Source organism: Phyllobates terribilis, unplaced genomic scaffold (genome assembly GCF_046119375.1).
Source record: "Phyllobates terribilis strain yellow unplaced genomic scaffold, ASM4611937v1 Scaffold_4__5_contigs__length_816908805, whole genome shotgun sequence".
Lineage (NCBI taxonomy): Eukaryota > Metazoa > Chordata > Amphibia > Anura > Dendrobatidae > Phyllobates > Phyllobates terribilis.
The window spans coordinates 810,089,927-810,116,462 of NW_027362764.1; the positions used below are offsets into that span (position 1 = coordinate 810,089,927).

The window sequence follows — 26,536 nt, forward strand, 5'->3', positions numbered from 1 at the left end:
TTTCTATTGGGTTCAGATCTGGAGACTAGCTAGGCCACTCCAGGACCTTTGAAATGCTTCTTACGGAGCCACTCCTTAGTTGCCCTTGCTGTGTGTTTCAGGTCATTGGCGTGCTGGAAGACCCAGCAACGACTCCTCTACAATGTTCTTACTGAGGGAAGGAGGATGTTGGCCAAAATCTAACGATACATGACCCCATCCATCCTCCCTTCAATATGGTGCAATCATTCTGTCCCCTTTGCAGAAAAACACTCCCAAAGTATGATGTTCCCCCCCAAAATGCTTCACGGTTGGGGCGTTGTTCTTGGGGTTGTACTCATCCTTCTTTTCCCTCCAGATACGGCGAGTGAAATCGATTACAAAAAGTTCTACTTTGGTGTCATCTGACCTCATGACCTTCTCCCATGCCTCTTCTGGATCATCCATGTCAGGGATTCCACAGAGACGACACCGGGGAGATCACACAACATCCCACCGTGCCGCCACTCTGTCAGGATTTCGTCAGAGATCCGCGAGCACACGGTCCCCACTACTCACTACGGAGGTATCTGCAAACGACCAGTGAGCGTATGGCGTTACACCTCTGGATTCCAATGCATGGAATATGTGTCTACGCCCTCCGTATGGTCACTGCCAGCTTCACGATAGCCCGATTATTAATATTATTCGCTGCCACCATCGGCCAAGTTTGAAATATAATACAGGCCTGGCCGGATGCCTTCGTTCTGGTAGCCTATGGCTTCGGGGATGGGAACGATTACAGGACAAAAGAAACAGAACAAATTTTATATTTAATCCAAAAGGGAGGCAGTGTTTAGGAAAAATATACAAAAGATTTTACAAAAGGAAACAATGCAATACATAAGCAATTACACAAAATAATAAGGATTAAAGAAGAAACTTACTCTATACAGTTCGCAGGGACGAATCAGCATAGGTGGAGGGGAGACGCTCCAGATTTGACTGTTATCGAGCAGGATTCGTTGCTACACTAAATATATACTCCCGGCAAGAATATGGATCACTGTTCAGTTGGCTCTTTTATTCCTAAGAGGAGATCTGCCCACACACCCCTGTGGTGACATCATGTGGGCTCGGGCTTCATCCTTCATGTTTTTATTAAAATACCTGTTTTTTGGGATAACTTATCGTCGGTTGATCCCAGACGCCCAAAAGTGATACCATATTTTCTATTATGATTTTACCTTCATTTAGAGACCATTCATGGCGTAGTTGCGACCTGCTATTTTGTTACTTTTGCGCCATAGCCCCCTGGAGGGGCTTACGGCTATGGAAAAATAAACATATTGCTCCTTGGCTGACCCTGCCACTAAAAATATAGGTCCCATCATTATCGGATGTATGAAACTTTAGTTATTCAATATTTCGTTTTGGCTCCGTAGGACCTGTAGACTTTTGTTAAACTCTTTTTGAAGTCCTGGGAATGACATTTCAACAGGTATCTGTAGATTTATCACACGCCTGCGTCTAATTGTCCCCTGCCTTTGCCAGGGGAAATCTACTCGCATTTTAAGTAGGTTGGTGGCACCTCTTCTGCCAGCATTTGTTTACAGGGCCTTACTCGTAAGTGTGTTCATTTTGTTTTTTTTGTGCTGAGATTTACATGGAGACAGTTGTTGTACTGACAAGTGGTCGATTGCTAGCTCTTGTCTTGTGGCAAAGGTGGATAAGGGAGGGGTGAGAGGGGCTTCAGGGGAACGAAGAAAGAAAGAGAATATTTTCAATATTTCTCAATATTTCCCTGACACCCCCCCCTCTTTGAGGTGGCGTAGGGGGCTGATTTACAGATCACCCCTTTAAGCCCACCTCCTGGCCCACCTTTCCTGCTGATCCGACAAGCCATGGACCCAACTTGCCCACCACCCTGACCGACTGGGGATCCAGCTTTCCGATCACCCTGACAGGTTCGGGATACCTTTTCCCCACACCTCTGACAGGCTATGGGTACCTTCCTCCCATATTCCTGACCGACAGGGGGACACACCTTCCTCTTACCTTGCCCGGTTGTGGGGCCTACCTTGGGAGCCGTGCTCACTAGGGGGGAGCTATGACCGGCCATGTCACAGTCCGTCGTGACACTGTTCGGTGGCACGGGACCACTTTCCCTATGATCCCCGTGTTTCTCCCCATCCTTCCACATCACCTCTGGAGCCGTGCAAGTCATGGGGCATCTACCATTGACCATGCCACTATCTGGCGTGACACGGGTCACCTGCACGGGACGACCTGCTCCCTGGTGTCCGTGCCTGCTCCCCTTGCCCCTAGCACTTATGCTGGCTCATTTTAGGGGATCCTCCGTAGCATGACCCCGCGGGGTGAGGTGGCTGAGTTCCCCTCTACCACAAAACACATTTTTATTATGCATTATATTGACATTATTGACAGCGGCATTACATGACAGATCAGATCTGGGAGGTCAGGAATGTATCGGGCAACCAACCGTCCCAGATCAGTTCCCATCAGCACATTAGTGGGGAGATTCTCCGACACCCCCACTTCCCTTAATCCCCTCCCCACACCCCAGTCCAGGAAAACTCGGGCCATCGGTATGGGACGGCGGACACCCCCAAACCCGGTGACAGTCAGGGTCTTCCCAGGAATGAGTTCCTCTGGTAACACAAACTCAGGGCGGATCAGGGTGCGTTCTGTGCCAGTGTCCTTAAGGCCAACAGTGACTGTGTTGCCCACAGTAACGGGTTGTACCCGCCCCACCCACAAAAAGAATGGCTGCTCTGAGGCCTCAGGTGTGGGGTCCATCTTCTGCCTCTCCGGGCAGACAAGGCTGATGTGACCTGTTTGGTCACAAGTATAGCACTTACGGGAGTCAAATGCAGTCCAGGCGCTGGAAGATGGGACAGGACCTGCTGAGGGCCGGCTGGCTGGAACACTGGGGGCAGTTGTAGGCTTACCCCCTTTCCAGCTGGCGGCGGCTGACTTCCGCAACTCTGGTGTGTTGTTGGCCTCATAGGCATCCACGATCTGGGCTGCTGTGGTGGCTTTCTTTGGCTCCCGGTCCAGCACAAACTGTCTCACCTCCACAGGGTAAAGATGAAGAAACTGGTCCTTCACCATCAGATCCTTCAGGTCCTCGTAGGTGGTGACTGACAGTCCCTAGACCCACTGCTCAAAGTTGGTTCTGAGCCCATCCACCACATCACTGTAGGTGTCATGTGGTCCACGTTGGAGGGCTCTGAACTTTTTCCGGTAAACCTCCGGAGTCAGCTGGTACTTTTTTATCAGGACCTACTTGACGGCCTCATAGTCTCCATTTTGTTCTCGAGGGAGAGAAGCAAACACCTCCAGAGCTTTTTCTCTGAGCCCTGGAGTTAAGTACTTGGCCCACTGGTCCTCAGGCAGCTGGTACTGTCTGCAGGCTTTTTCAAACCCTCGTAGAAATATGTCCAAGTCTCCGTCCTTTTCCATTACAGGAAAATGCTCAGGACGGGGCTAAAAGCCGTTGGTGCTGCTAGACTCACTGCTCGATGGGGCGGATTTCAGCAGCTGGATTCGGGCCAACTCCAGCTGGTACCGCTGCTCATCTTGCCACTTTCGTTCAGCAGCCTCTCGTAATTTCAGGATCAGCTGCAGTCGTCCTTCACGATCATCGTAGACGAGCTGCTCCAGGGCCATCTGCAGGTGGGGGTCCACACTACCCTGGCTGCAGGTCTGGCTGACAATCACAGGTGGGACACCTGCAGCAGCGCCATCCGGGCCTTGGCTGGCCGCCCCATCATCAGGGCTCTGCTGTCGGACGGGCTCTGCGGCACCTTGTAACAGTTCAGCAATCAGTTGGGCCTTGGTTTTGCCCGTGGGGTCAATCTGCCTCAGCTCACAGAGGGCAATGAGAGTGGCCTTCGTCTGCTGGTGATACCAGGACTCTCCATGTGTAGCCATCATTGCCAAATAAAAGATAGGAAGAAAAACAAGAGAAGGGAGGGGATGCAACTGCTACATGTACAGTAATGTCCCAGATAAAAAATATTAAAACACGGAGTCTGATTCCTTAAAACTTTGCACAGAATTCTCACAAGAACCGAGCAAGTTTTCAGTGACAGGAACGATTGCTCAATCCAGCCACTGATGTTCTGTAATATCCCACCGCTGCCACCAATTTGTCAGGGATTCCACAGAGACGACACCGGCAGGATCACACAATATCCCACCGTGCCGTCACTCTGTCGGGATTTCGTCAGGGATCCGCGAGCACCCGGTCCCCACTACTCACTACGGAGGTATCTGCAAGCGACCAGTGAGAGTATGGCATCACACCTCCGGATTCCAACGCATGGAATATGTGTATACGCCCCCCATACGGTCACTGTCAGCTTCACGATAGCCCGATTATTAATATTATTCACTGCCACCACCGGCTGAGTTTGAAATATAATACAACCCTGGGTGGACGCCTGCGTTCCGGTAGCGTATATGGCTTTGGGGGAGGGAACAATTACAGAACAAAAGAAACAGAACTATTAAATTTTGTACCGTTCTCTCCTGGTTCTCCTCCTACCTCTCTGACCGCTCCTTCACTGTATCTTTTGCCGGCTCCTCTTCCTCTCCTCGTCCCCTTACTATCGGGGTCCGCAGGGCTCAGTCCTAGGCCCCCTCCTCTTCTCTCTATACACAGCCCCTATTGGACAAACAGTCAGCAGATTTGGGTTCCAGTATCATCTCTATGCTGACGACACCCAATTATACACTTCCCCTGACATCACAACTACCCTAATACAAAACACCAAGCATTGTCTGTCCGCTGTGTCTAGCATCATGTCCTCCCTCTATCTGACACTGAATCTCTCCAAAACTGAACTTCTTTTGCTTCTCCCCTCTACTAACCCAACTCTACCTAACATCGAAATTGGAGGGTTCAACCATAGCTCCCAGCAGCATGGCCGCTGCCGTGGGGTCATATTCGACACTAACCTTTCCTTTATCCCCCATATCCGATCACTCACTCGCTCTTGTCACCTGTATCTTATAAACATCTCCAGAATCCGACCTTTTCTCACTTTTGAAACTGCTAAAACTCTTCCTGTCGCTCTTATTCACTCTCTTCTGGACTACTGCAACTCTCTACTGATCGGTCTCCCTCTTACCAAACTCTCTCCTCTCCAATCCCTTCTGAATGCGGCAGCCAGGGTCGTATTTCTGTCCAGCCGCTTCACCGATGCCTCCACCTTGTGCCAGTCATTACACTGGTTACCCATTCGCTACAGGGTCCAATATAAACTCATCGCTCTCACCCACAAAGCTCTCCACAGTTCTGCACCACCTTATATCTCCTCTCTCATCTCTGTCTATCACCCTACACGTGCCCTCCGTTCTACAAATGACCTAAGACTAACATCCCCCATAATCCGAACCTCGCACCTCCGTCTCCAAGACTTCTCTCGTGCTGCGCCAGTTCTCTGGAATGCTCTACCCCAGACGATCCGACTGATGTCTAGCTCCCACGTCTTCAAGCGCGCTCTAAAAACCCATCTCTTTAAACAAGCCTACCACCTCAACTACTCAGTAAACTAACTTTCCCCTGACCCCTCCTTCTAAATATTATTCAGAATCTGCTCCCTCCTCTTCCTCTGTCTCCGCACCCTCCGTGCACACGATAACTGCACTCGATACTTGATTATTGCACTTATACATACTGACTGATGACCGGATCCTGCAACTTTATATGATAATCCCTATTTATTATAATTGCTACACCTGACATAACAAGCACTTCTCACCTATTGTGTCCCCCCATTCCCTTGTAGATTGTAAGCAGCGAGCAGCCGGACCCTCGCTCCTAATGTAACTGTTCACTGTCTCACCTTGTATTGAATTTATTGTCTGTATATGTCCCCGCTTATTGTAAAGCGCTGCGGAATATGTTGGCGCTATAGAAATAAATATTATTATTCTTGCATCTGCCTGTGCCATACTGAATGGGTACGGTGGCTTCCTTGGCAAAGGGGCTTTAGGTCAGCTCTAACTGGGGGCACAGGCTGGCGGCCTACACCTGCTGGCCCATTGGACCAGAGACCACCTGGTATAGCAGACAGAAACTGTGCGGTCTCCTCTTCGGAGCACTCTGTGACAGACCTGGACCAAGGGTTGTAATCCCAGGCAGCCGGTAGGTAAAGCTCATTGTTTAGGGTCCCGGAGAGGCGCACAGTACCATCCTCCAGATACTGTATGTTCTGCAGGGGGTCCGCACCAAGGAGATTCACCGGAGCGGTGTCGCTGACCCGGAGTCTGCTGAGGGAGGGCTGATTGGGCTGGACGGATACTGTAGTGGCGCGCGTCAGTGGGGTGTGTATGGTCCTTCCTCCCCTATACAGTGGGGGGGCTGCTTGGAGAGGCAGCATCTAACTCTTTACTGTGCACTACTGATTTGGCTGCACCAATGTCCATGAGAAATGGCGAGGGGTCACCGCCCGCATAGAAATAGGGATAATGGGTGCGGGGACCTTACACAGGCAGGTCCTGACTCTGCCATAGTCCTAGCGGGACCCTGACTCCCCTGCTGGAGAAGGGGGATGAGGGGGTTATCATGCTCTGCTCCGAGTCTAGGAGGGGGGTCTGCAGCATCTGTGTCCAGCACCTGACGTTTCTTCATCCTCACCTGGTCTGGTGATACAGAAGAGGGGCTCTGGACCGGGGTTTGTTATTCAGGGCATTGGTTGCGGTACTCCGGGCAGGACTCTATTAGTGACTCCCTAATCACCAGCTTTAAACCTTCAACAGAGGCGCGAGACAGGAAACGGGTGTGAACTTCAGAGGTGGTCTCATAAGTTAGTACACGGTGCCACTGGAGTATGATTAGCCTCTGTGGACCTACCGGAGAACACGGCAACCATGATAACTCCATTAAATGAGGCAGAAATGGGTTAAAATATTACATTTTATTGTAATATTTGATACAAAGAAATGTATTAAACTTAAGCATAAGGTATCAATTGTAGCAATCAGGTGAAAGTATATCACTCTTCCCAAATAAAATAGAATTATAAAGACTTACAAGTGCATAGGACTCATTTATACTGAAAAATGCTGCTGAGCAGGTAACGGTGCAAGTGGCGATATTAATGCTCAATCCTGATGCAATGTAGCAGCACGTACAAGTCTTAGTATTGATGGTAAGGAAGGAAAATCCCCATCAATGTAAATCATTAATAGTCAGGTGAAGTCACGTAGTGATGGTTGGTGCCTGCAGCTAGCCCGGCTACCACCCCGGCAACGCCATTTCACCTTGGCTTTTTCAAAAAGGGAGTAACCTAATTCAGTCCTCCTGCCCTTTAAATCCCCCAGTGCTGAATGTGATAGGAACGTAGATGGCGATCAGCTGAGGTGGCGCATGCGGCGCTTCCATCCCCTCTTTAGGGAAAAGTGACTTTACCCCAGCCGAGGGTGCCCTCGGCTGTTGCGGGCACATGTCAGCTATATAGATCAGCTGACGTGCTCGGTTTAGAGCAGGCTCAGTGCTGGAGCCCGCGCTGAACCAGGGGTTACGACATGGTGCGTACTATTGCGTACCACATCGTAAAGGGGTTAAGTACAGGGCTGTGGCGTCGGTAAGCCAAACCTCCGACTCCTCAATTTCCACGGCTCTGACCCCCTCATACACGGCTCATGTGCGCAGATTCATCTCAGATAAAAGTCCGGACCCTGAGATCAGGAATAGGATGGACATTTATAGGACATTTCAGAACTTTCCCAAATATTCCCCACAGACTGCATTGAACGACTGCACCCAATTTATTATATATATTAGGAGTCGGTTCATTTTATACCAACTCCAACTCCACCAAAATGTGCTCCGACTCCACAGCCCTGTATTGCATGCTGCGTGGACTTCTGCTGTGCACAGCACTTCGTGTGTGTCCTGAAAGGGAAATATTTTAACTAAATTAGTAAAGGTTACATTTTATGGGGGTTTTCCTTGTAAAAACTTGCTGCTACATTGCATCAGGATTGAGCATTAATATCGGCACTTGCACCGTTACCTGCTCAGCAGCATTTTTCAGTATAAATGAGCACTATTCACTTGTAAGTCTTTATAATTCTATTTTATTTGGGAAGAGTGATATACTTTGACCTGATTGCTACAATTGATATCTTATGCTTAAGTTTAATACATTTCTTTTTATCAAATATTACAATAAAATGTAATATTTTAATCTATTTATTGTTGCCTCATTTAATGGTTGCTCTATTAGTATTTTCATAAGTTCTGCCAGATCTGGGTATAATATTTTTCTACTGACTCTGTAGCATCCTGTTGGATATCATGAAGGATGGCTGACTGGGAAACGAACCTGTCCTGATCCCACTGGGTGAGTTTTTCCTCACATACTGCTTCCCCGAATCTTGTGAAGTATCATCCACAGGTGGGGCTCCTGTTGCCCCCACCACAAGGGGGTAGAAGGTATCCCCTGCCTTTGCTGACACCAAGTCCTCTAAATCCCACCAACAACAGGAGAAAGCCTTTCTAATTTCCTCTACTTTCTCTAACAAATGGCATGGGAAACATTTCAGGGTCTGACATTCTACTCATCATGACGCCACACGCCCTCCCGGGGCTCTACAGTATCGGGTCCCCCAGACTGGGGTGTAAGGGCTGGTGGTAGCAGTCTGGGCGAGAGCTGCGGGCGAGCAGCGGGTGGGGGGTTGAGGTGAGCTGCCCACCCTGACTGAGTTCTAGTGAGTCTTGGATGCCAACAAAAGGTTGACGTATAACTGCTGCATCCATTTGGGTGGTGTCAGGGGAGGAGCTGGAGGTCAGGGCCTGAAGGGGCTTTAGTCCCATCCAGTACAGGCATAATATTCATTGGGGGCATGGCTGAGAATTGTAGGGGAGTAGCACTTGGGGCACTGATCAGAGGGGCCACACTGGCTTGACCAGGGTCTCGGGGCTTATAATATGCAAATGGATTGTGAGGCAACAGCAAAGAGTAGAATCCTGTTTTAGGAGTAGAAGGTTTATAAGTTTCTATTTGCTGACGGGGGCACCACATTCCCGACAAGTCTCCACCCAATCTGACAATTCCTGCATACACAGCATGTCCATCCTTCAGGGACATTGTACGGGGGTAGAGTCAAACTGTGAGCGGCAGGAGGATCAGCGCCATCTTTTTAACATACTTTAACATACAAAAACTTATCACCATGTTTTTCTCCCTTTTACTCGCCTCTAGTTACAGATTTAGAGGTTTTCCACCATATCTCACCCTGATCTAACAAGCCAGCATCATTGAAACAACCTTGCTTTTTCTTTAACACCTTTTTCCAGAAAACTTCATCAAGCCTGACAACCAGACACTGAACAAAAACTATGCATTTTCTGTACAATTTTTTTTTTCCTTCTTTTTCTTTTGCAAATTCAGCAGGAGTCCTACCACGCTCAATCTGTTTATTACTGACCCGCAGCCCGAGTTACGAAGCAAATCGGTTTCGGAAGCTAGAAAAGCGTGCTTTACATAATAAAAACTAACTCAAATTACCCATCTCTATTCACTTTCAGCCTTTTTACACGATAAACAGCAAAGTTGTCATAATTAATAAATTAGTAAATGGCATTCCGGAAAACAAAAATAAGATTTAGAAGATTACAGAGACGTTCGCCAATTCAAAAAGTGAATTGCCCAGGCCAGATGGCGTGGAAATCTCTCTGTATGCCTCATCACCTTCAGCTGATCCTGTTAAAATCTCTACCTCCAGAACATTTCTATTCAATGATGTTACAACTAATCGTGCACCATTGCAGAGTTCTCGTTTTGTATTCAAATTTCTCAACAACATAATAAATCTGCCCACTTTAAGTCTACGGCAATGGCTTGATATGCCTGATGGATTTAAGCTATTTAAAAATTCAATAAGAAAATGTTCCCTTTCATCTTAGTCACCGCTCCAATGTCAGCTGATGGTTTTCTCAGACTGACTTCAACATTAAGCTCTTTATGTGGTAAGATTAGATTACCCATCTTCTGTTTCTGTAAAAACTGGAATACAAGACTAGAGAGACAAACCAGCGGGGACTCTCACCACACTCACTATGGCTTTCTACTCTGTCACTCCTTGCCTGACTTATATGTAATCAGATGAAAACCATCAGCCCCTACGTCTAGGAGCCGGAACCATATGGGTTTCCTTAGCAATACAAGAGGCTGCTGCCGATAATAACCAACGTCTGCTCCACCAGGTGCAAAGCTAATCACTACAATCCAACCCCACGTATAGATGACCAGCGAAATGCCAAATCCACACTCCTCATACAGCACAGTAATTCAACACAGTACACAAGGTCTAACCAGGGTTCTTTGTCTAACAATAATGGACCCACTTATATGAACAGATCGAGTGATCTGTGGACCCACTTTTCCAAAAAATCACACCAGGCCAAGAGAGAGACAAATTCAGGTAGTGTAAGAATAAAGCTGCTTACCTTGCTGGAGCTTTTATAATTTGTCCGTCTGTCCAGGCACCAGCAAAACCTTGTTTGGATCAAGCGTTCCTTTGAAGAGGTCCCTGTTCGGGTGCTAGGTTTTGTTGTCGCCCCGTATTTTGGGACGTTCTGAGACGTTGTGTTTGCTCCAAATTAAATTGTAAAATCCAAGTACATGGACAAAGAGAGAGGACCACACTGACACTTTCAGTATCAAAGCAGAACTACCTTATTACATCATCTTGTCAAGGTTTATATAGATTATTAGTATTTGTACTTTAAAACAATATAATTGGCTCAGCTTATCTCTAAATATGTGCTGGCATTAGCATGCATACATCTAATTAGCTAAGCTAAAACTATTGACACCCTGCATTTCTGTCTAGGTGCTGTACTACCCCCCAGAAGTTTCACTTCTCCATTATCTCTAAGTCTCTAAACAAAAACATTCCTAAGATTCCCTCCCTCCCTTATATACACTGTGTTCCAAATTATTCTGCAAATAATATTTTCTCAGATTTTCCCACATTCCCTATATGAATTGCAGTCATTGTAATTTTCCAGTCCAATAACTATTAGATACAATTGAAAGGTTTTTGTATAATCTGCCGATGATAACAGGAGATTTATAAAAAAATAAAATACTCAAAATGCCCTGAAAATGCATGTTCCACATTATTATGCCCAGCAGAGGTTTCAACCTTTTCATTTTAATAAAGAACAAAAAAATGGTCATTTGTGAAATTATAAGCATTAGCCGGTTATTACACACTGAAATCAAACAGTTTTCAGCTCAAAACTTTATTCTAGGTGATGTTACATTTGCACATAGGACCCCTTGTTCGAAAGGAGCTTCTGAACTCTCTCGTCCATTGAATTTGTCAGGTTTTGGATGGTTTCTGCTTCAATTGTTTTGCATGAGGACAGAATACCCTCCCAGAGCTGTTGCTTAGATGTGAACTGCCTCCCGCCATCATAGACACTCCTTTTGATGATGCTCCAGAGGTTCTCAATGGGGTAGAGGTCAGGGGAGCATGGGGGCCACACCATAAGTTTGTCCACTTTTATGCCCATATCAGCCAGAGATGCAGATGTGTTATGTGCAGCATGAGACGGGGCATTATCATGCATGAAAATGATCTTGCTGCGGAATACACGGTTCTTCTTCTTGAACCATGGAAGGAAGTGCTGTTTGAGAAACTCCACATACATTATGGAGTTCATCTTTACCCCTTCAGGGATCCTAAAAGGGCCGACAATCTCTCTCCCCATGATTCCAGCCCAAAACATTACTCCACCTCCTCCTTGTTGGCGCCGTAGCCGTGTTTGCATGGTGTTCATCAACCAGCCATCCTCCACTCCATCCATCTGGACCATCGAGATCATTTTCATGCATGATAATGCCCCGTCTCATGCTGCACATAACACATCTGCATCTCTGGCTGCTGTGGGCATAAAAGGGGACAAACTTATGGTGTGGCCCCCATGCTCCCCTGACCTCAACCCCATTGAGAACCTCTGGAGCATCATCAAAAGGAGTGTCTATGATGGCGGGAGGCAGTTCACATCTAAGCAACAGCTCTGGGAGGGTATTCTGTCCTCATGCAAAACAATTGAAGCAGAAACCATCCAAAACCTGACAAATTCAATGGACGAGAGAGTTCAGAAGCTCCTTTCGAACAAGGGGTCCTATGTGCAAATGTTACGTCACCTAGAATAAAGGTTTGAGGTGAAAACTGTTTGATTTCAGTGTGTAATAACCTGCTAATGCTTAGAATTTCACAAATCACCATTTTTTTGTTCTTTATGAAAATGAAAAGGTTGAAAACTCTGCTGTGCAGAATAATGTGGAACATGCATTTTGAGTGCAGATTGAGTTTTTTATTTTTTTATAAATCTCCTGTTATCATCGGCAGTTTATACAAAAACCTTTCAATTGTACTCGAATAGTTATTTGACTGGAAAATTACAATGACTGCAATTCATATAGGGAATGTGGGAAAATCTGAGAAAATATTATTTGCATAATAATTTGGAACACAGTGTAGACTCTAATCTGTGAGCTAGGAAATGCATAGAAAAATTAAGAAGGAGTCAGGATAAATAAAATAACTCCTGCTCTCACAGTAGCAAGGCAAGGTTGGTTCTGTATCTGTGTAGTAAGGTTGGTTCTGTATCTGTGTAGTAAGGTTGGTTCTGTATCTGTGTAGTAAGTGTCAGATCATTGGTGAAGATGTTTGTATGTAGAGTCTGATGCATTGAATTTGGTGCAGTACATTAATAGATCTCTTACTCAGCTGTATGGTTAAATGTTACCCACAGATGGTTGCTCCGGGTTTTTGCTCTGTCATTCAAAGAGTCAAGTAGGAGACCGGAGGAAACTGGCGTCTCACTGATTAAATCTTCTTTATTAATTCTAAATCCATAAAAAGTAATGTACGTAGAGTCTAGCACTGCAGGCAGCGCCCGTTTCGTGCCCTGTCTCTACAAGCCTGGGTACGTTCTAACGGCATTATGGTCTGATGCCATTGTCACCATTAATGAAGAATCGCACAATAATGTTGTGCCCCCACGTGATCCGCACCGCCAGACTGACGCCACCACATTTGTGTTGGTGCTGATGGGACATCTAGTTCCCAAATCCCTGATGACCCCCTGGGGGGGGAGGGGTGTCCAACCCCAGGAACACACCGCCTACCATTACAAGAGGCTCCAGACGGGCGGCCACACCACGTGGGCCGGTGCTGTTCGCTTGCCTCTGGCCGGGGCACAGTACCGCGTCCCCTGGGGTCAGGATACAGGCTCTCTCATCTATAACGCCGATCATTTCTTCTTTGCTCCAGAGGAAAGTTCTGCGACAGCTCCTCGCTGTACAGCAGAAGTGGGGGGACCCTGACGTTGGGGACACAGAGGCGGAGTTAAATGAACTGTGCAGCGGTGACATCGGGGAGAGCAGTGAGGATGAAGAGATGGAGAACAGCGAACCCCTGCAGGAGAGCGAGCTGGAGCTGTCCCTCAGCGGTAGGTACCGGCACGGCGTTGTGTGCCTTCATCTCTTCACCTTCTGACTGCATCTCTTGTGACTTCCAGATGACGAACTGGAGGGCTACGAGAAGTTTGTGCCAGGGCGGAGGAGGACCTCCCGGGTGAGTGAGTGCGAGCTCCTGGGACCAGTAAGGTGCTCCATGTTCAGCCCAATAATCCTCGCTGTCCTCCATTAGTGGAATCGCCGCAACGAGAAGGGGGAGACGGTTCTGCATCGCGCCTGTATTGAGGGGAATGCCAAGATGGTGCAGAGCCTGCTGGAGAAGGTGAGTGAGGACCACCCGTCACGCCATGTGGACCGGGGGGGCATTATTGTATTACCCATGCATCCTGTATTCCAGGGCCACCCACTGAACCCCCGAGATTACTGCGGCTGGACCCCACTTCACGAAGCCTGCAACCACGGACATCTAGGTGAGACCCCCGGCCGGAGTACGCGTCCTCTGCACTCACATCTGCCCATCACATCCTTCCGCCCACCTGGCGCCTCACCATGCTGCGTGCCCCGTCCTCTTGGCGATTCATCCTCCCAGGTCTGATCTGTCTGATTATTGTGTCGTCCCCAGATGTTGTCCAGCTGCTGTTAGAGAGAGGAGCCAACATTAATGATCCTGGGGGTCCGTTATGTGAAGGGATCACACCCCTCCATGATGCTCTGTCCAGCGGGAACTTCCATGTCGCTCAACTGTTGATTAATAGAGGGGCATCTGTCACCCAGAAGACCACCAAGGTGCGTGCCCCGACCTTCGTTCATGGGGGAGACTCTCGAAGTGTCAGGCTGATCTTTATTTTGTCCCCCACAGGGAGCAGCCCCTCTCAGCAGCCTGCAGGAATGGATCCACATGTACAGAAAGCACCTGGATCACGAGACGTGGCGGGACTGTAAGGAGACCGAGAAGATGCTGCGTGACGCTTTGGATGGACGAGGTGAGAGGTGGGGGCTGGGTGAGAGATGGGGCGGGGTGTGAGGTGGGTGAGGGACTGTAAAGAAACCAACAAGATGCTGCGTGACGCTCTGGATGGGCGAGTGAGAGCTGTGCGCGGGGTCATTGTGAGAGATGGGGGCTGTACGCTCTGGATGGGCGGGGTGAGAGCTGTGCGCGGGGTCATTGTGAGAGATGGGGGCTGTACGCACTGGATGGGCGGGGTGAGAGCTGTGCACGGGTTCATTGTGAGAGATGGGGGCTGTACGCTGTGGATGGGCGGGGTGAGAGCTGTGCGCGGGGTCATTGTGAGAGATGGGGGCTGTACGCTGTGGATGGGCGGGTGAGAGCTGTGCGCGGGGTCATTGTGAGAGATGGGGGCTGTACGCTCTGGATGGGCGGGGTGAGAGCTGTGCGCGGGGTCATTGTGAGAGATGGGGGCTGTACGGTGTGGATGGGCGGGGTAAGAGCTGTGCGCGGGTTCATTGTGAGAGATGGGGGCTGTACGGTGTGGATGGGCGGGGTAAGAGCTGTGCGCGGGGTCATTGTGAGAGATGGGGGCTGTACGGTGTGGATGGGCGGGGTGAGAGCTGTGCGCGGGGTCATTGTGAGAGATGGGGGCTGTACGCTGTGGATGGGCGGGGTGAGAGCTGTGCGCGGGGTCATTGTGAGAGATGGGGGCTGTACGCACTGGATGGGCGGGGTGAGAGCTGTGCGCGGGTTCATTGTGAGAGATGGGGGCTGTACGCTGTGGATGGGCGGGGTGAGAGCTGTGCGCAGGGTCATTGTGAGAGATGGGGGCTGTACGCTCTGGATGGGCGGGGTGAGAGCTGTGCGCGGGTTCATTGTGAGAGATGGGGGCTGTACGGTGTGGATGGGCGGGGTAAGAGCTGTGCGCGGGGTCATTGTGAGAGATGGGGGCTGTACGGTGTGGATGGGCGGGGTGAGAGCTGTGCGCGGGGTCATTGTGAGAGATGGGGGCTGTACGCTGTGGATGGGCGGGGTGAGAGCTGTGCGCGGGTTCATTGTGAGAGATGGGGGCTGTACGGTGTGGATGGGCGGGGTAAGAGCTGTGCGCGGGGTCATTGTGAGAGATGGGGGCTGTACGGTGTGGATGGGCGGGGTGAGAGCTGTGCGCGGGGTCATTGTGAGAGATGGGGGCTGTACGGTGTGGATGGGCGGGGTGAGAGCTGTGCGCGGGGTCATTGTGAGAGATGGGGGCTGTACGCACTGGATGGGCGGGGTGAGAGCTGTGCGCAGGGTCATTGTGAGAGATGGGGGCTGTACGCTGTGGATGGGCGGGGTGAGAGCTGTGCGCGGGTTCATTGTGAGAGATGGGGGCTGTACGCACTGGATGGGCGGGGTGAGAGCTGTGCGCGGGGTCATTGTGAGAGATGGGGGCTGTACGCACTGGATGGGCGGGGTGAGAGCTGTGCGCGGGGTCATTGTGAGAGATGGGGCTGTACGCTGTGGATGGGCGGGGTGAGAGCTGTGCGCGGGGTCATTGTGAGAGATGGGGGCTGTACGCTGTGGATGGGCGGGGTGAGAGCTGTGCGCGGGGTCATTGTGAGAGATGGGGGCTGTACGCTGTGGATGGGCGGGGTGAGAGCTGTGCGCGGGGTCATTGTGAGAGATGGGGGCTGTACGCACTGGATGAGCGGGGTGAGAGCTGTGCGCGGGGTCATTGTGAGAGATGGGGGCTGTACGCTGTGGATGGGCGGGGTGAGAGCTGTGCGCGGGGTCATTGTGAGAGATGGGGGCTGTACGCTGTGGATGGGCGGGGTGAGAGCTGTGCGCGGGGTCATTGTGAGAGATGGGGGCTGTACGCACTGGATGGGCGGGGTGAGAGCTGTGCGCGGGGTCATTGTGAGAGATGGGGGCTGTACGGTGTGGATGGGCGGGGTGAGAGCTGTGCGCGGGGTCATTGTGAGAGATGGGGGCTGTACGCTCTGGATGGGCGGGGTGAGAGCTGTGCGTGGGGTCATTGTGAGAGATGGGGGCTGTACGCTCTGGATGGGCAGGTGAGAGCTGTGCGCGGGGTCATTGTGAGAGATGGGGGCTGTACGCTGTGGATGGGCGGGGTGAGAGCTGTGCGCGGGGTCATTGTGAGAGATGGGGGCTGTACGCTGTGGATGGGCGGGGTGAGAGCTGTGCGCGGGGTCATTGTGAGAGATGGGGGCTGTACGCTGTGGATGGGCGGGGTGAGAGCTGTGCGCGGGTTCATTGTGAGAGATGGGGGCTGTACGGTGTGGATGGGCGGGGTGAGAGCTGTGCGCGGGTTCATTGTGAGAGATGGGGGCTGTACGCTGTGGATGGGCGGGGTGAGAGCTGTGCGCGGGGTCATTGTGAGAGATGGGGGCTGTACGCTGTGGATGGGCGGGGTGAGAGCTGTGCGCGGGGTCATTGTGAGAGATGGGGGCTGTACGCTGTGGATGGGCGGGGTGAGAGCTGTGCGCGGGGTCATTGTGAGAGATGGGGGCTGTACGCTCTGGATGGGCGGGGTGAGAGCTGTGCGCGGCGTCATTGTGAGAGATGGGGGCTGTACGCTGTGGATGGGCGGGTGAGAGCTGTGCGCGGGGTCATTGTGAGAGATGGGGGCTGTACACTGTGGATGGGCGGGGTGAGAGCTGTGCGCGGGGTCATTGTGAGAGATGGGGGCTGTACGCTGTGGATGGGCGGGGTGAGAGCTGTGCTCGGGGTCATTGTGAGAGATGGGGGCTGTACTGTGTGGATGGGCGGGGTGAGAGCTGTGCGCGGGGTCTTGTGAGAGATGGGGGCTGTACGGTGTGGATGGGCGGGGTGAGAGCTGTGCTCGGGGTCATTGTGAGAGATGGGGGCTGTTCGGTGTGGATGGGCGGGGTGAGAGCTGTGCGCGGGGTCTTGTGAGAGATGGGGGCTGTACGCACTGGATGGGCGGGGTGAGAGCTGTGCGTGGGGTCATTGTGAGAGATGGGGGCTGTACGGTGTGGATGGGCGGGGTGAGAGCGGTGTGTGGGGTCATTGTGAGAGATGGGGGCTGTACGCTGTGGATGGGCGGGGTGAGAGCTGTGCGTGGGGTCATTGTGAGAGATGGGGGCTGTACGCACTGGATGGGCGGGGTGAGATCGGTGTGCTGGGTCATTGTGAGAGATGGGGGCTGTACGGTGTGGATGGGCGGGGTGAGAGCGGTGTGTGGGGTCATTGTGAGAGATGGGGGCTGTACGCTGTGGATGGGCGGGGTGAGAGCTGTGCGCGGGGTCATTGTGAGAGATGGGGGCTGTACGCACTGGATGGGCGGGGTGAGATCGGTGTGCTGGGTCATTGTGAGAGATGGGGGCTGTACGGTGTGGATGGGCGGGGTGAGAGCGGTGTGTGGGGTCATTGTGAGAGATGGGGGCTGTACGCTGTGGATGGGCGGGGTGAGAGCTGTGCGCGGGGTCATTGTGAGAGATTGGGGCTGTATTCTCTGGATGGGCTGGGTGAGATCGGTGTGCTGGGTCATTGTGAGAGATGGGGGCTGTACGCTGTGGATGGGCGGGGTGAGAGCTGTGCGCAGGGGCCGGGTGAGAGGTGAGGGCTCGACTGTAAGGAGACCGAGAAGAGGTTGCACAGCGCTCTGGATGGGCGGTGTGATTAGCCGGCCATGTTCTAAGACTACAGGACTAATGGACGTAGAGTGGAGTCCACGGCTCTAATAGATGCAGACTTTTTCTAGCACGGAGCACCGGTTCCATCGATCTTCTTATTGTGTTCTATTAGACATTTGCTTGCTGTGATTTGTTTTCTCGTCAGTTGAGCCTTTAGGAATCAATGTTTCCATTCAGTGACAGTAAGCAGAGGAAGACGTGCAGGCTGGATCTTATGCATAAATAAGGCCAGACCCAAGATTGGTAATCAAGGAAAGCAATCATTCTATTAATCTTGTTATCTCAGGGAACCTCAACCCATTGTTTTAACAGCCACTAGTCCCATTGTGTGGATGGGGATAGTAGACCCACCGGAACCATCACCACAGGGGGGTCTCACATACACTCCCAGGTGAAGGGCTCTTGGAATATTCTTCATTCTTTCAGCTAAAGGCAAAAATACTTAAGGGGGAGGGTGTGAGCACTTCTCAGAGAGGGTTAAAGAGAAGCCACATGTTTAGTCAGTGATTGGTGGACTGATGTCAATGAGAGAGGATCTAGGCTGAGGTCCTGGGGCCCATGGATGGATGGCTTATGGAGTTTTGAGATTGGTTGCCGACTGGGCTGGATAAACGTACTATAGTTGTGGGATCTTTCATCTGGATTTGATGAACTTTCTTAAGGACTGTTGTTACTGGATACCTGTGCTTCCTTCGTTTTATCTGTCATCTAGAGGATCGTGGACTGTGGCTACGGACTGTACTGGCTGGAGATACGAAATCTGTGGGCCAACCAAAAGTTGGGAGACAGTGAGTATGGCCTTATACAAAGCCAGTGGAACTACTGATCCCAGCTTGGGAACTTGAGGACTGAGAGAACTCTATTTTGGCCATTTACCTGGAGTTGTTGTAAAACCTTGGATGTGAGGAATAAAATATTGTTGCATCGTTAACCTGCCCAGGTGATTATTAAAAGCCCACATTCTCAGATCCTCTGAAGTGGTGGCAGCGGTGGGATCACCTATCTCTGGACAGCACACCAGGGAACGTTACTGAGAGGTGACTTGGTAGAAGAGATGGCAGACTCCATCTACAAGAGGCTCAAGAAGGAGGAGGATCGAGCGACTGAGTTGAGGCGGATGCTGGACACGCTAGGAGTGCGGGCCACAGAGATAGAGCGGGCGGCAGTGTTAAGCAAATATCTGGGTGTGCATGTAGAGGTACCTCCACCCTCCCCAGCATAGATGACAGGAGAGAGGGGCCTGCCTCTTTAAGGTATCGGGATAAACCACAGTTCCATGAGGACACCTTGGATATTGATGAACATCTCCGGTTATTTGAGAACCTCTGCCTGCTGCATGAGGTATCAGTCAGTGACTGGCCAGATTCTTGAGCGTTGACCTGACCGGAAAAGCTTTTAATAACTTGTCTTCTGGGGATCAGAGATGTTACTCTACCATTCGCAGCGCATTACTAGAGAGGTCTGCCGTCACGCCGGAAACCTACCGGAGGAAGTTTTGGGAGACTGACAAGCCCACTGCACGCACACATCGGGAGTTTGCCAACACACTACGTACGGCATGCACTCGGTGGATAGAAGGACTAGGGGCTCGGGAAGCAGAACATGTAATGGATATATTCATGTCCAAGCTCCCAGGTGACTTAAAAGAATCGGTGGCGGATAGAAAACCACTCAGCCTGGATGAGGCTGCAAGATTGGCTGATGATCTGCCAGGGCTACATGGAAGTACGGACCCAGCGGGTCAGGAACAGGAGCTTACAGGGAGGACAGTGAGACCCCTGGACCGGCAAGAGGAGAAACTGCTGGGATTTCAGACTTTAAAAAGAGGGCGAGGTTTCCCTAGTACGGCCCGCTTCGGGGCGAGGAGGGTTAAGCTGCCATAACTGTGGGCACATGGGACACTTTGCCAGGGAATGCCGAGAACGTTCTAGTCCACATCATCCGCGTCCCCAGCCAGTGAACACTGTGCTGCAGTGGAGCTGGAATACTGAGGGGGAGAGGATCCCACTACCCCGACCGGAAGAAGAGGCATATGTGGTACAAGGACAAGTGTCCTGGACTAGATGGGACACCTCAGCGACCATGAACCAGCATCTGCAGCCGGTCTGGGTAGAGGGCTTGGAGGCTGCAGGGCTCCATGACTCCAGAGCCTCAGTCACATTGATCAAAAAACATTTAGTACCAGACCAATGTATTGTCCCCGGCAGCCGTATGTTACTCCACGTACCTGGAGGAGAAATTCTGAACATTCGGAGGGCCTGAATGGTTCAGATTGGGGTCACAGTCATGGAATGGTGAATGTAGGAGTCGTGTGGCATCTACCAGTAGCTGTGTTGGGAAACAATCTGGGAGCAGGATTGGTGTGCTACTGGGCCAATGTTGGAGCCCAATGCCAAGGACCGGTTCATACTGCGTCAGCCGAGAGGGAACGGAGCAATCTCAACATGCTGACTATCCTCCCACCAGTGGTGAGTAATACACAAAATGCAATGACTGTTACCATGAAGGAATGTGACCTGGGGAGGTAAATTACATCAGGGAGGAGGCCCAGGGACTTCGGGACACTGGGTCTACCATCACGCTGGACAGCCCAGAACACTATTTACCAGGCCGCCAAGTGACCCTTTCCCTAGCTGTACTATCACCCTGGACAGGCCAGAACACTATTTACCAGGCCGCCAAGTGACCCTTTCCCTAGCTGTACCATCACCCTGGACAGCCCAGAACACTATTTACCAGGTCACCAAGTGACCCTTTCCCTAGCTGTACCATCACCCTGGACTGCCCAGAACACTATTTACCAGGCCGCCAAGTGACCCTTTCCCTAGCTGTACCATCACCCTGGACAGCCCAGAACACTATTTACCAGGCCGCCAAGTGACCCTTTCCCTAGCTGTACCATCACCCTGGACAGCCCAGAACACTATTTACCAGGCCACCAAGTGACCCTTTCCCTAGCTGTACCATCACCCTGGACTGCCCAGAACACTATTTACCAGGCCGCCAAGTGACCCTTTCCCTAGCTGGGGGTCAGCACTCTGGGGTTGGACGCAATGGATACAAGTTCAGTTCTCGTTGGGTACGTGTGGAGTTTCCCAGGTCAAACCGGGGATCAGATGGAGGATATGGAGGACTCCGTGGGAGGAACAGACCCCTGTCTCAGCGAGCTGAATACAGAGTCCTCATTTCAGGTCTTCCCCCATCAGGGAGTTGGCAGGATCTGAAAGATCATATGAGAGAAGCTGGAGATGTCTAGTATGCTGATGTGTACCAGGGTGGAATGGGGATTGTGGAGTTTATTCGCAAGAGCGGCATGGAATATGCTTTGAGGAAAGTGGATGATACAAACTTTCGTTCTCATGAAGGTGAAACCTCGTACATTCGTGTCCGGGCTGGAAAAGTAAGAGAGGAGTTTGAAGAGCTGGCCATGTTCTAAAGACTATTGGACCAATGGACGTAGAGTGGAGTCCACGGCTCTAAGGGATGCAGACTTTATCCAGCACTGAGCACCGGTTCCGTCGATCTTATTATGGTGTTTTATTAGTGATTTACTTGTTGTGTTTTATTAGTGATTTGTTTGCTTGTCAGTTCAGCCAAAGGAATCATTGCTTCGATTCAGTGACCATAAGCATACATAAGGCCAGACCCAAGATTGGTAATCAAGGAAAGCAATCATTATATTAATCTCGTTATTATCTCAGGGGGCCTCAAGCCATTGTTCTAACAGCCACTAGTCCCATTGTGTGGATGGGGATAGTAGACCCACCGGAGCAGTCACCACAGGGAGTCTCGCATGCAGTCCCAGTTGAAGGGCTCCCGGAATATTCTTCATTTTTTCAGCTACAAGCAAATGCTTAAGGGGGAGGGTGTGAACACTTCTGACCATTCAGGGGACTGATCCCAGGGAGGGAGAAAGAGAAGCCACATGTTTAGTCAGTGATTGGTAGAATGACGTCGAAGGGATGGGATCTAGGCTGAGGTTCTGGAGCCCATGGATGGATGGCCTGTGAAGTTTGGAGATCGGTTGCCGGCTGGCCTGGATAAACGTACTACAGTTGTGGGATCTGTCATCTGGATTTGATGAACTTTTTTAAGGACTATTGCTACTGGATACCTGTGCTTTTATCATTTTATCTGTCATCTGGAGGAGCGTGGACTGTGGCTACGGACTATACTGGCTGGAGATACGAAATCTGTGGGCCAAACAAAAGTTGGGAGACGGTGAGTGCTACCTGGTACAAAGGCAGTGGAACTACTGAACCCAGGGTGGGAACTTGAGGACTGAGAGGACTTTTTTTTTCTCCATTTACCTGGAGTTGTTGTAAAACTTTGGATGTGATCAATAAAATATTGTTGCATTATTAACCTGCCCATGTGATTATTACAACCCACAACCTCAGATCTGCAGGGGCGGGGGTGAGAGCCGCGCGCAGGGGCGGGGGTGACCGATGCTGCGAGACGCTCTGGATGGGCGACGTGAGAGAGGGCGGCGGGGTGAGAGACATCGGCGGGTGGGGGGAACCTGTCAGTAGATGGACAATCTGCCCCTGCTGAGCAGACGCCTCTACTGCCAGTTTGTCAGTGGAGACTGTGCGCACACCGCCGCCACTATTCTATATATGGCCGCGCTCCACCCCGTGTGACCTGTCTGTATGACCGCGCTCCGCCCCGTGTGACCTGTATGTATGGTCGCGCTCCGCCCCGTGTGACCTGTATGTATGGTCGCACTCCGCCCCGTGTGACCTGTATGTATGGTCGCACTCCGCCCCGTGTGACCTGTATGTATGGCCACGCTCCTCCCCATGTGACCTGTATGTATGGTCGCGCTCCGCCCCGTGTGACCTGTATGTATGGTCGCGCTGTGACCTGTATGTATGGTCGTGCTCCGCCCCGTGTGACCTGTATGTATGGTCGGCTCCGCCCCGTGTGACCTGTATGTAGGGTCGCGCTGTGACCTGTATGTATGGTCGTGCTCCGCCCCGTGTGACCTGTATGTATGGTCGCGCTCCGCCCCGTGTGACCTGTATGTAGGGTCGCGCTGTGACCTGTATGTATGGTCGTGCTCCGCCCCGTGTGACCTGTATGTATGGTCGCGCTCCGCCCCGTGTGACCTGTATGTATGGTCGCGCTCCGCCCCGTGTGACCTGTATGTAGGGTCGTGCTCCGCCCCGTGTGACCTGTATGTATGGTCGTGCTCCGCCCCGTGTGACCTGTATGTATGGTCGCGCTCCGCCCCGTGTGACCTGTATGTATGGTCGCGCTGTGACCTGTATGTATGGTCGTGCTCCGCCCCGTGTGACCTGTATGTACGACCACGCTCCGCCCCGTGTGACCTGTCTCCTTGTGTCCTCGCAGTAGTCTCCTCCACTCCTCGGCCGGCAGCGGAGCTTCAGGACAGCGCGCTGTTTGACGCGGAGCGGTCGGAGCCGCTCTTCGGGAGCCCGTCGCTCTCCTCTGGGTGCCAGTGGGAAAACTCTGCTGATGTGAGAAGTCGTCCGGAGCGCGGAGCGTCCAGGAGCCCAGGAACGTTCGGCCAGGAAGACGAGGACTTAACGGCACATTACTCTGCTCCGCTCCGCTCCAGCACCCACGACCACCTGGAGGCGCTGCCCACAGAGGAGCCGCTGCTGACCCCGCTGAGGCCGGTGAAGAAGAGGCCACGACATGGAGCTCCAAGGCCGTCCTCCGATTCAGACATCACCACGGAGAAAACCGCAGGGTCTGATCTTTCCAAGGGCGGGATAGAAGCCTATCAGAAAGCCATGCAAGGCCTGGGCAGTGCCAAGTCCCGCCTCCTGAGCCAGAGCTTAGCCCCGCCCGAGCCCGCCCCCGAGGATCTGCCACCGACAGGGGCGCTGGTCCCCTCCCACCAATACCTGGAAGATGATTGGCTAGAAGATGATTTAATGATGGACTCGCGCTCCAGGAAGAGAAGTCGCCGATCCCCAGATGCTGTGGAGGCTCCGGAGACTGAGAAGTACAGTGAAGAGGAGGACGCCGTTCCCCGGAGGGATAAGCCAAGGCAGCACACCCTCGCCCAGAAACGCTCCCGCCAGACTAAGCTGACTCAGATTGTGGACCGGGCTGTGGTGGGGCGCACAAAGAGCTGCGGGCAAAATGTCTCTATCCCCCGCCTTGTGGATGACACAAGATTGCACAACACAACCGAGGACAGCGGGGGCAGAGCTCTGCCGGGCTCTGCTCAGGTGGGTCACCATGTGCACGCGGGACGGGGGCAGTACAGTGTGCGAAGTATACTGGGGATGAGCTGTGGTCCTGAATCCTAATGAGGAACCGTGCTGTTACCTGCCGATATCCCACACCGTCACCTGCCGATATCCCACACCGTCACCCGCCGATATCCCACACCGTCACCTGCCGATATCCCACACCGTCACCCGCCGATATCCCACACCGTCACCCGCCGATATCCCACACCGTCACCCGCCGATATCCCACACCGTCACCCGCCGATATCCCACACCGTCACCCGCCGATATCCCACACCGTCACCCGCCGATATCCCACACAGTCACCCGCCGATATCCCACACAGTCACCCGCCGATATCCCACACAGTCACCCGCCGATATCCCACACAGTCACCCGCCGATATCCCACACAGTCACCCGCCGATATCCCACACAGTCACCTGCCGATATCCCACACAGTCACCTGCCGATATCCCACACAGTCACCTGCCGATATCCCACACAGTCACCTGCCGATATACCACACCGTCACCCGCCGATATCCCACACCGTCACCCGCCGATATCCCGCACCACCAGTCACCCGCCGATATCCCGCACCACCAGTCACCCGCCGATATCCCGCACCACCAGTCACCCGCCGATATCCCGCACCACCACACCGTCACCCGCCGATATCCCGCACCACCACACCGTCACCCGCCGATATCCCGCACCACCACACCGTCACCCGCCGATATCCCGCACCACCACACCGTCACCCGCCGATATCCCGCACCACCACACCGTCACCCGCCGATATCCCGCACCACCACACCGTCACCCGCCGATATCCCGCACCACCACACCGTCACCCGCCGATATCCCGCACCACCACACCGTCACCCGCCGATATCCCGCACCACCACACCGTCACCCGCCGATATCCCGCACCACCACACCGTCACCCGCCGATATCCCGCACCACCACACCGTCACCCGCCGATATCCCGCACCACCACACCGTCACCCGCCGATATCCCGCACCACAACACCGTCACCCGCCGATATCCCGCACCACCACACCGTCACCCGCCGATATTCCGCACCACCACACCATCACCGCTGTCGAATATTTGGCTGCGTACTGACCACCGTCGGTCGCTGCTGATCGTTCCCGATTGTCCAGGACTCGAGTGTTTGTCACTCCCAGGATTCTCAGGATTTCCGGTCACCGTAGGGCACGGTCTTATCAGCCGCCCGTCTGACCCCGGCGTCTGGCAGCGGCCCCAGCATGCCCGGTCCTGGGTGATGGCGAGCTCTGGATGTTTTTGTTTTTTCCTAGCCCCCCTCTGTGACGGTGAGCCCCTCTTTGCCTCCACCAATCAGGGTGCGGGTCCGAGTTCAGGATGACGTCTTCCTCATCCCGGTCCCTCACAGGTAGGACATACGGGGTCTGACAGCTCCTCATCACTTGTGTTTCTTCAGTTGTCACAATCTCTGCTTGCAATCAGTGAACGGAAAATGATTTGCTCACACAGCTGAAGGATCGTTACAGTGTTTCATGTAGGTAAGCTATCAGGAGCCGGGCCTATGCTTCAGTGTTCACCTCACAGAGGTTTGTCTGCACTGTTACATTGTAACAAGCCCTCAGCTGTGTGAGCAGAAATGGGTGAAGGAGGTTGTAAGTGCATAGAGCCATGTTTCCATTCACTGACTGCGAGCAGAGGTGGAAGAGTGACCGATGTATTCTAACCCTCAGTGATGGAGCCGCGCGGGAGGTGTCATGGTTGGCGGAGCAGGCCTCGCAGCGCTACTACCAGAGCTGTGGCCTGCTGCCCCGCCTGACGCTGAAGAAGGAAGGGGCCCTGCTGGCCGCCCAGGACCTCATCCTCCATGTGCTGCAGAGCAATGAGGAGGTGAGTAGTTGGGAGCGGTGCGACAAGGAGGGGGGTGCTGAGACAGGGAGGGGAGCGGTGCGACGAAGAGGAGGGTGCTGAGACGAGGAGGGTGCTGAGACGAGGAGGGTGCTGAGACGAGGAGGGTGCTGAGACGAGGAGGGTGCTGAGACGAGGAGGGGAGCGGTGCGACGAAGAGGAGGGTGCTGAGACGAGGAGGGGAGCGGTGCGACAAGGAGGGGGGTGCTGAGACAGGGAGGGGAGCGGTGCGACGAAGAGGAGGGTGCTGAGACGAGGAGGGAAGCGGTGCGACGAGGAGGGTGCTGAGACGAGGAGGGGAGCGGTGCGACGAAGAGGAGGGTGCTGAGACGAGGAGGGTGCTGAGACGAGGAGGGTGCTGAGACGAGG

The 26,536-nt window shown here is 52.5% G+C and overlaps 1 protein-coding gene across 1 annotated transcript in view; it reads left to right on the forward strand.

Annotated features, from left to right (window-relative positions):
• TONSL (tonsoku like, DNA repair protein) overlaps positions 1-26,536 on the forward strand; it is an 85,511-nt gene that overhangs the window by 38,428 nt on the left and 20,547 nt on the right. The window contains exons 11-19 of the mRNA XM_073677004.1: positions 13,291-13,468; positions 13,538-13,593; positions 13,669-13,758; positions 13,834-13,906; positions 14,059-14,222; positions 14,296-14,419; positions 23,397-24,247; positions 25,576-25,670; positions 25,993-26,149. Coding sequence (XP_073533105.1) covers positions 13,291-13,468; positions 13,538-13,593; positions 13,669-13,758; positions 13,834-13,906; positions 14,059-14,222; positions 14,296-14,419; positions 23,397-24,247; positions 25,576-25,670; positions 25,993-26,149 — 1,788 coding nt within the window. The remainder of the gene's footprint in view (positions 1-13,290; positions 13,469-13,537; positions 13,594-13,668; positions 13,759-13,833; positions 13,907-14,058; positions 14,223-14,295; positions 14,420-23,396; positions 24,248-25,575; positions 25,671-25,992; positions 26,150-26,536) is intronic.